Here is a 10,519-nt window from a genome sequence, read left to right on the forward strand (position 1 = left end):
GAAGGTGTTGACACGGAACGAACCCTTTCCGTCTCCTGCCTTTCAACATTTTCTTTACCAACCCGAGAGCAGCCAGAAGGAGCATTTGTAAGATTCAGCTGAGGAATATGGAAATCGTTATTGGGGGAAATGCGTTTTTCGCGTGCCTGTATGTGCGTGTACATACACAGAGGCTGCGTGTGCAGCGCTCCGTGAAATGTAACGTTACGCTTTAAAATTACTTAGTTTCTGTACATATTTTGTGATTGATAGTTTTTTTTGACGCGGCACTGGTATCCTGATTTAAAATGAGCTGCGTGTAAGTTTCTGTCAGTCCTTGTAGGCAGAAGTGGCGGTTTGTACCTGTGAAACTGAGCAGATGTGTACAATAGCACAGCTCCTGTCTCCTGCTCCGTGCACATCCACGCTGGAAAAGGTTTGTTGCTCCCAGGATAACAGCAATAATTGGGAAAAACGCAACATGCTAAGAAAAAAAAGAAAAAAAAAAATCTTCATTTAGGTTTTTAACGTAGTCATTCTTACTTAAAACTGCCTCATAAGGCGTGGAAGATATTGCATATTGTTTTACTTGAGAGATGTGAAAAACAATGCAACTTTTATTCTTTTGTACTCATCTCCTGTATGTGATCTTCAAAGAGTGATTGCAGTCGGAGAGAGAAGAACGGTAGCGATTCAAAGTAGCTTTTTATTTATTTATTTATTTCAATCTTGGGCCTAAAATAAAATTGTTTTTAAAGTTTTGAAGTGTTCAGCTCCTTTTTGGTATTTTCTTCAGAGAAGTTTACAGCAGAGAAGGTAATAATTAGATACTTCTGGTACGTGAGCTGTAGTACTCTGTGGAGCACTAAATGGAAATTGGAGAATTGGCACAGAAGCCAGCTTCAAATTTTACTTTTTTTTTCCAGTCCGGCATTTGTTGTTGAATTTAATTTTAAAAAGATGCTTTGTTCGGCTTTGTCTTAATTTAAGTATAGAGATTTATTCTTAAGATTAAAGATGGGAACAATGGGAAGCAATTGCAGCTTATATACTTACAATCTTACGGAAAGTCAACTTTAAAGTATTTAATACAGCTATTCAAGTATCCTCTTATCATTTGTTTTATGCTAGTTAGTTGTAATTTTTTTCTGTAACATAGATTGTTATAAACCTTGTAAAAAATGCTTATTATCTTTATATATAATTCACTCTCATGAATAAATTGGATTTTTTTACATGAATGAACTATAATATGAAATTTAATGTTCTGACCTCTCTTATGCTAGATTACTGGAAACACTGTGTTTTAGCTTTTCTGAAAGCCCAAGCATATTTTTGTTGTTGGTTTAACGTGTTGTTTTATATTGTAGCTTTTAATTACGAAAAAATAACACTAGATATGTGATTTTCACACTAGTTCTTAATTTATGCAGATGCTGAAGTTCTTGCTGTGTAAAAGAAAAACTTGGGGTTTTTTTTCTGGGAGCTTTCATGGTTAGCATTCTTGTTAATGACAGTCATTTCTCTAACAGGAAGATGTTTTCATTTGTATTTACTTTTCAGTGCAGGGCAATTATGCTGCTCTATGTTGCACACTCTTCGGAGTTTCTATCTCAAAAGAATTACAGTACTTGGAACAGGACTGCAATTTGAGGCAGGTGTTGTGTTTTACTGTTATGCAAAATAACAGTAAAATATAATTGTAAGGGAAATTAAAGAAACAGCTGCAAATTTGATGTGGTAACCACTACATTATGATTTGTGAGCAGTTGTTGCACTTATCTTACATCACATCTAACACAGCAAAGGTTTGGTTTAGTAAAGCTCACCTTGCTGATTTTTACTCCTGAAACTATTGCACTTATTCTTACCAGAGGAGGTTAGTGCAAAGACCAGCTCATAACCTTAGTTAGGGAGATGTGCTGTCTCACTGGAGACTCAGTTTTTAAATGGGAACTTTATGGTTTAGTTTCAGAATTTATTTTTTTTCCCCCAGTGCTAAAGAAGATGAAGGAGAGAACCCAATTACTGCAATGAAGGTTGCAGAATGTCTTAACCCAACTAACATATGGAAGCCTACATAGGCCTGAGGTTGTAAAATAGTAAAATAAATGGCCTATAGCAGGCCATCTGCCATTTGCAGGGCATTTTTATCGTGCTTTATGCCAAACTGGAAATTAGTCTTTGTATTAAAAATATATTTTGAATACAAATCAAAGATTCCAACTGTTTAATGTTACACATGGCAAACACATTTCTATCTGGGAGCTAAAAGAAGTCCAGGAATATCACACTGGAAAAATACTGCTTAGTTTGTTGCCCAGGACTCTTTTCTCTTTCCTTTCTCTGTCTTCCCAGTAAGCACTGGTGTACTTTTGGAAATTACACGCCAGGTATGACAAGTCCTGTATTGCGTGTAGCAACTAAAGGGTGGGGGGATCAAGTCATGTGAAGTGTCATGTTTTCATGTGAGTCCATACAGCGAGCATAGCATACCCCAGCTGAGCATCTACCTAATCAACAGGGCTTTTAGAGAGTTGCTCATCTTGAAAGTATTCTTCAAACATCAGCTGATCAATTTTCACAAAGTCCCTCTGAAAGGAAGGCAGCTGAGGTATCCTCAGTTTATTGATTGAAGAAATTGAAGCTCAGATTCCATGCAGGGAACTCAAGAGAGACCAGGTTTGGGAAGTTTCTGGCTATTGGGTTAACGCTGATGTTATAGAATGCTTTCGGTCTTAATGCAGAATATGTTTAAGAGTGCTTTGAAGAAGTGAAAGATAGGGACGTGTAGAGAGGGCAGAGCGTATGTCTTTCATCTTATGCAGAAATATTTATGCATAAAATCACACTTAAATCTGTCAGATAAATCATTACTGTATGGCAATGAATCCAAACCACTGTCGTTGCTAGTGCACTATAACATGGATATTTTGTTAAAGTTGTCTAGATACCAGCCTTTCTCTGGACAGATTCATAGGTATGTGGGTGTACCTTGTGCTATGCAATTGTAAAATTTTCTGCTTTGCATCAGCTTCTCATCAGTCGCTCAGATGTAACTTATTTTGTAAAGCTAAAACAAGGCCTTGAAAACAAGTGTGTGTATTTGTGGAAAACCATTTGTCCTTCAGGAAACTGGGTCTGTTTGTTAATTTTCATGGTTGCAATTAGCACAAGATGTTATTTGAAATAAAAAAACAGTAAATGTGGAGTATTTAACTGGAGCTTTCAACATAGATTATTCTCCCCCCACCCCCCAAAGATAAAGCCTTATGTTAAGCATTTATCCTTTGGATGTATTTAATGATGATGGAGTTAAATGATGAGGTAATTAAAAAAAATTGTGAATAATAGTGCTTAGAGAGTTGGGTGATGGGTACATCTGAAATGCAGAAAAAGATCTTTGAATGGCAATCAGGAGAGGATAGATTAATATGTCTGCATATATTTCCATCTCTTTTGAGTTCATAGCAGAGTGTGCTTTCTTTCTCTGCTGGCAGAGGTCCGCGGAGTTGATGAGGAGCTGCTGGAAGTTGGGAGCCGCTTGGAACACGATGCCCTACCCCGCTCCTGGCCTTGGGAAGTTGTGAGCTGCTCATGTCCATAAGGAGGAAGGATGGCTCATGGAATTCCTTCACAAGGCAAAGTTACCATCACGGTGGATGAATACAGCTCCAACCCAACGCAGGCATTCACACACTACAACATTAATCAGAGCAGGTTCCAGCCTCCGCATGTGCATATGTGAGTATTCCTGACGCTGCCTTTGTGTGCGTGTCTGCCTGTGCGTTGGCACCCAGAACCGCTGCTGAAGGAGTGGGTTGGAAACTGTAAAAATGGGTTAGTCACATTAGCTGATAGGCAAAATGGTTATCAAATTTCTTACATGGCAGTGTTTGAGAAACACTGCTCCATCATCTCCCGGAGGTCACTCTCTCTGCCCGAGGCGCAGTGCCAGGAAACCTGCCCCAAGGATGACAAATAGGGTCCATTTTCTGCAACTTGTCACTTTACAAATCTCACTTTAACTCGCCTGAGGGACCCATCGCTTTAAAATTTAAGCTCCCTTCCCCCAGCCCTTACACTCAGCTGCGAAATAGGCCTAATTGGGAATTATTGTCCCCCCTGATCACGGAATCCTTTGTCCTCCTGGTTGCGAGTGGGACGTGTGCCGCATTCCACACCCAACCCGTGGCACAAAGGAGCTGGTCGGGGGCTGCCCAGCAATTCCTCCCCAGAAATACAAATACTGCCTTAAAACAACCACCCTGTCCTGAACTTAGACCAACAAAAGCATGGGAAGTGGGGAGCTGAAGGCTTCTTACCTCACCTTCTTGTTCCTGGGCGTTGTATGACCCGCAGGATCATTCCCGTGCACAGCACCCAGGCACAATGGTTTGCGGTGAGAGCTAAGTACCAGCTTTAACTCTGAATTTCCTTCCCATTGTTTACTGAGGTTTGATCTTTATCGGTTATTTCTGTGAAGGTTCTTTTTTCTTTTAACATTAATAGACTGAAAAGCACATGAAACTAAAACAAAGACGACATCTCTCGACCTCCTGTGTGCCATTGTTAGTCAGGATTTTGAACGATGTCACACTATTGAATTTGATAAGGGTTTTGCATAATAAGGGAGGAAAAGTTGTATGGAACTTCATTCCATTTTTGTTATGTAGAAGCTCGCCGGAAGAGTCACAATGTAGGAGTTCAGCACCTTGTAATAGGATTTCATGTGGTTACAATATTCTAAAGGCAACTTTAGGAAGGATCCTGAAGAGTGCCTGTCATGTATGTGACTTTCCAAGGTGGAAAAAGTTTTCATTATTTGCGTATGATTTATTAGTACAACGATGATGTAACTCTTCTTTTAGAAATATTTCCATTTTTTGATTCACTTTTCAGACCTTTTGGCAGCAAATTTCTGTTGCCAGTATTGCACTCCAGGCTACACTTCTGACTGACATTAAATACAAATTCTATGTAGAGACTGAATTCAGAACAAAGAAAAGAAATGTAGGAAGCAGTTTTCAAGAACCCCTTCTTAATGACATTGATTTCAGGGGGAGCTGATGTTATGACCAACTAAGTGTGGTGTTCAACATTGTAAAAAATTTCTGATACTTTGTTTCAAAAACTCACAAACATTTATACAGCCACTTCCTGATAATTTGTATATTTCTTGACTTGACAGATGTCTTAAAAGATCTTTTACTTGTTTGGAGAAATTGCGTAATTGAAATAAATACTGAAACTATAAAGTACAATATAGTGACAGTATTTGAAAGGATTTTTAACTGAAATACTGCAGCCTTCTTCAAATCAGTAATTTGGTTTCAAGGCATACTGGAAGGGAGATCAAAATTTAGAAAAATTGCAAGGGAATTAGTCTCATTACAATGAAAGCAAAGCAGATGATGTTGCAGTGCAGGAGATGAGTTCAGGTGTAGGTCTGGATAGCAAATGATGTGGTTTACAAAACCAATGTCAGGATCCTACCAGGTGTCTGGAGTTATGGGTAGAGGAAAGCAAGGAGGTAAAGATACAGCTATGGCTGTGGGTTTGTGTGATGGTAAGAACAGTTATTTCTGGGGAGGAGAGACTAGAGCATGTGGTAGCTTCAGGGGGGGTCTTTATTTGTCTTCCCAATGTTTGGTAATGGACGCGTTGCACTTACTTCTGAGAGGATGTCATCAAATGAGAAACCTGAAGGGAAAATTAGTAAAAGCAGTATTAACAAAGCAACTATGATCTTTTAACCCCGTTGTATCTGCTAGTGACACATTGCTGCAGCTGCCAGGATTGTTTGATGTGATTTGGTTTTACAGTCTGCTTTTATTTTTTGCTGTCTTAAAGTAATGCATGCATTTTTTTTTTTAAGAGGGAGTTTGAGGAGGTTTTATTCCTCTCTAGTGAAAAATTTATTAAAAAAAATCATGGGATGATGAAAAGCGAGTAAAGCAACACAGGAACTGGGTGTTACGAGATGCATGTGAATAGCAGGGCAATATATTGCTACAGGGCCCTGCTGCATACCATAATTCAGTGGCTGGGTGCAGCTTAAGGACAGTATTCTTTCCTAAAGGAAATAATTTTTTAAAAACTAATTTCTTTATGGATATGCATCTTCACGTGCAAAGGTGAGAACTGGACTCTTGTCTATTTTTGGTTGCAGTATCCTTTGAGCCTGACTCTCACACAGAGTAAATGGAGAGTCTGTGGAATATCACCAGAGTAAACTGGTGGTTAAGGCACTCCAGGCATTACGCTGCCTGTTCCATGGGGCACGTGTCCTGTGCTTTTTCTCCCACTTTCATTTTGTGCCTCTCACATGATAGTGTCATGTAGTTTGATGAGCAGGCATACAGTTCTCTTTTATCATCTTTATATGTATTTTTACACCAGCACTTCCTAGTGCATCCGTTTAAGTGTGCTATCAGGGAAATAACAGTGTATTAAAGCTCCCTTTGCCTGGGCTGGCTGTGACAGGAGTTTTGTCAGTTACTTAGGCTCTGGTATAATATGAATTTTGAATCAGTTTGTCCAGTCTTTGTATTTTGTTTCTTTACTAATAATGTTTGAACAAGTGTTCTAAAGACAGTTTTTAGTGTATGATTATTTTGGATAAAGGGTATCATGTTATATTTTTTGTCATCTTGAAGCAATGCTCCCACCCACAGGTTTCACTTTCTGAGGAAGTTATAAAATGTTTGTTTTTGAATGCTAAGCAATGTTTACCTTACTTTCAGTTAGTTTTAATTAACTGCATCACCTTAGTTCCCTGCTTTAAAGGGCAGCTGCAAAATAATACCAATTATAATGTGCCTGCCTTTGCTTCCTAATGATTATTCTTCTGAAAGTCTTCATATTTTCCCATTTTTTTGTCAGGAATTGTGACTTCAAGAGGCAACTGCACTTTGGAGTAGTGCTGTCAAGTATTATAGGGGGTTTTTTTTAAAAAAAAAAGAAGGGAGGGGGGAAAAAAAAAGAAAAGCTTGTAAGCCTTGATGTTCTGTGTGAGGCCACGGTCAGCGGTGCCAGGGATCCCTGTGAGCAGCAGCAGCGGGATGCAGCCTGGGGACAGGAGGAGCTGGCAGCCAGGGCAGGTGTGCTTTAAGCTGCAGAAGGCTTCATCCTGTGAAACTGCAGCCTCCAAGTAGAGAGGAGAGAGAAAATTTTTAGCATCGTAAGCAAACAGTAGGAAAAAAGTAAAAATGGCTAAACTTAAAAGATAATTGAATTCATCAGGTATATTCATCCTTTGCTTTGGGTGTTCTCTCTTTCTTTGTAAGACTTTTTTTTTTTTTCTTCCTCTTTTAACTTTGTAGTTTTATAGCAGCCACCACAGTGGGACTTTAAGCCATTTTAATTTAACAGGAATTACTAAGGCTAAGTTTTGTGGAACCTTTCTGTCTCACCCATTTTTTTTCACCTCCCTAGTCCAGTGGAAAGGAGCTGAGGAGAAAACTGAACAAATCCAAATGGAAAATTACTTACTTGGGTTTTAACCAGAGAAAAAAAATCTTCCTGTTGGGGTACAACACACCATTTACTTTCACAGGGAAAAAAGAGAGAGAGTGAAATAAACTTTGTGTATCTGTTGTGGAAAATGCCTGTTTTGTCAGTCCCAGCTGGTGAGGACGAGGGAGTTTTGTGGAGATAAACGAGCTGTAGCCCGAGCTGCTGCAGGCTGAGCCTTCTGGAGGAGTTCATTAGCTTTCCTCTGGTCTGACCAGAGTGGCTTGTTTTTAGGATACAGGTTAAAAGTCTGGTATGGTTTAAATTCAGTAGTAGGGGAGAAGGAAAGATAGAGGTTTCTGTGCCAGGGCAAAAGTTTTCTAAATGAGTTTATGCATACCTGGAGATACATTGAACAATCTGTGACTATATAATTTTACTGCCTTTTCTGTACTGGAGTAATTCCCTGTGTGAATATTCTTATTTTAAAACAAAGAGTATAAACAGTGTTTTGTATTAGTAGAATACATGTCTAGTTGAATAAAATATTTAAATATATGAGTGTGTGTAAATGTGTATATATAATAATAACAGTAATAAAAATATAGCAATATAATCACAGAAGAAAAAATTTTCAACTGTGACGAAGCTTTAAATTGTTAAAACCCAGAGATCTTAATAGACTACTAACCTTGAGAAACAGGATCTTGCATATTTCTTTTTTCTTGGGGAAACTGTCCTGCATTTAATGGGTTTTATAAACTCCCACTGAGATTAGTGGGAAATCATGCATTTGATTTGTAATATTCTCAACTTTTGTTTCATATAAGGTGTGTGATATTTAGGGGGAGGAGGGATTCTGGCATTAGCAGAATATGGACTCATTTGACATTTACAGAATAGTGGAGTTCGTACGTGTAATAATATTGGTTGAGAGAATACAGAGATTCACTCTTAAGCTAGTTAGCTATACCTAGTGCAACTGGGCAGGATGGCTGTTTCAGTTCATACTGATGTGATAGAAGATCATAGTTTTGGTGGAAATTGTTGCTCTGTTTATTGATAACACTTCTTACAAAACCATACGTAGCTCATGACTACCTGAGTTCCTTTTTACTACTTATTTTTCTAAATAAATTGAAACAATCAAGTTACATTTGAGCTCTAATAATGAAAACATGAATGCATTAAACGAGTGTAGTTAAAACTTGAGCCTTACTTTTGGACATAGGGATTTTTTTACTGGGGTCGTGGCTCACAGTTATCTTACCTTTGTGCAGTTGTAGTCTCCTTTCCCTTGCTGGTCCCTCCGTGACATGAGCAGCAGTTTACAACCCGGTGCATTAAGTAAAACAAACCTGTTTTTCTTCAGCCAACAAGCAGTAGCCCTTCAGCAGCTGCCCTGAAGCAGCTGAGCGATCCCTGCAGCCGCCTGGGGATTCCAGCAGAATCCTTACAGCTGTCCCAAAATAAAGAGTCCCTACTCAAGAAGAGGATCATTAACTGATTGTATTTTCTGATTCTGCTGCCACAGAACAATGGAAGCTGAGTTGCAAAGGTGCTAATTTTAATCTTCACTAAGAAAACTCTTTTACAGGAGTGTGTGCATATCTGTGTGTCTCTATGAGTTAAGGTCTCTACTGATCTTAATGATTTTACATTATTTAAAATTACTTGTTTTGCACAAATCTAAGTGTAATGTGAGTTCTAAACTTACATTTAACGTGTAAAATGAGAAGAAAAACTTTTTCATGAGGGTGTGCATATATTTAAAGCCTTCTGAGATGCTGGAGTGGAGCATGCTGAAAGTGAAGTGTGGTTACAGTGGTGATAATGAAACTCGGGGATTGCTGGTTTGTAATTTGAACTCAAGTTTAGGCCCCTTGTATTGTGTTTATGCAGTGTAGTCATAATATGCTAAACTCTCTTGAAAAAATGAATATGTTTCTGACCTTTCTTTTTGTCACTGTAAAAAGGAATAATACTAAACCTACCTTTAAAAAAATGTTCTGACACCCCTGGAAGGCTGATGCTGTAAAAGTGCCACTTATTATTATTATTAGTATTAGTATTATTATTATAAATGTATGTATTTTTTGTCACCATTGCCCTATTAGTTACTGCATTTCAGGATTGCCCTGTCCTAAGACGGAAGCCGGGTCTGGTTTAAATTGGTGATTTAAACCCTTTACCTGTCGTGCTAGTGGAACCAGCTGCCAGAGCGGTCTCCAGACCTTTCAAAATCAATCAGTCCATCCCTCAGTCTGAGGTGTCGGCCTTGTGCAATTACCACTGGCTGGCTGGATGTAAAAATGGTGCCTGCAGGTTACTGGCAGGGCTGGAAGGGGGAAGTTCTGGATGCACGGACTTCAGTGCTGAACCTGCTGCTCCCTGTTGCTCATTGATACCCCTGTGCCACACGCTTTGCCACCCCCGCGGTCGTGTTGGCAGAGGCTGTCGTGAGGCTGCTGTTTGGATCATATCACTGAAATGGTCTAGGTTAAAAACGTCCATTCTGTGGTGGGTTTGGTATGTTTTGAGGGGTTTTTTTGTTTGTTTTGTTTTTCCTCAATGAGCTACTTCCAATGATCTCTTCCTCAGTGTGGCCTCACCAGTAGTGGGTTATGGGGGTGGCCAGTGCAGGTGAGAGGGCAGTGAGCTTATGGATCAGCCAGGGGCCAAGGATAGGAGGAGATGGACGTGTATTCACCTTACTTCTTCATTGATGAAGTCATACTGTTAAAACAACACCTTGTACAGTCAGTCTATCCCCTGTGGTAAACCCTGAGAGGGAGAAAGAAAGAAAATAGTTTGGTTTTTATGCACGTGTATATTAATGTTCTTTTATCTGTACTAATCATGTAAAGAAACCTTCAGATAACAAGTACTTTAAGTCCCCATTTCAGTAATTGAGCACTATAAATGGAAATTTTCATTACATTATCTGATTTGTATAGCATTACCTTTGTAGTTCCTTTAGTGGTCAGTCATGCTGAGTGACAGTTGACTTACTATTTCCTGTCTATGTACAACATACAGTGTGTTCTTACCTTACGGGAGGTGTGTGATGGGAACTGACCAGGAA

The 10,519-nt window shown here is 39.1% G+C and overlaps 1 protein-coding gene across 1 annotated transcript in view; it reads left to right on the forward strand.

Moving 5' to 3' along the window:
• The first annotated feature begins 3,496 nt into the window (after positions 1 to 3,496).
• The window catches only part of MPPED2 (metallophosphoesterase domain containing 2), a 97,584-nt gene continuing 90,561 nt past the window's right edge, over positions 3,497 to 10,519 (forward strand). The window contains exon 1 of the mRNA XM_010165589.1: positions 3,497 to 3,723. Coding sequence (XP_010163891.1) covers positions 3,596 to 3,723 — 128 coding nt within the window. The 5' untranslated portion in view covers positions 3,497 to 3,595. The remainder of the gene's footprint in view (positions 3,724 to 10,519) is intronic.

This window comes from Antrostomus carolinensis, unplaced genomic scaffold, assembly GCF_000700745.2.
Source record: "Antrostomus carolinensis isolate BGI_N321 unplaced genomic scaffold, ASM70074v2 scaffold30133, whole genome shotgun sequence".
Classification (NCBI taxonomy): Eukaryota; Metazoa; Chordata; class Aves; order Caprimulgiformes; family Caprimulgidae; genus Antrostomus; species Antrostomus carolinensis.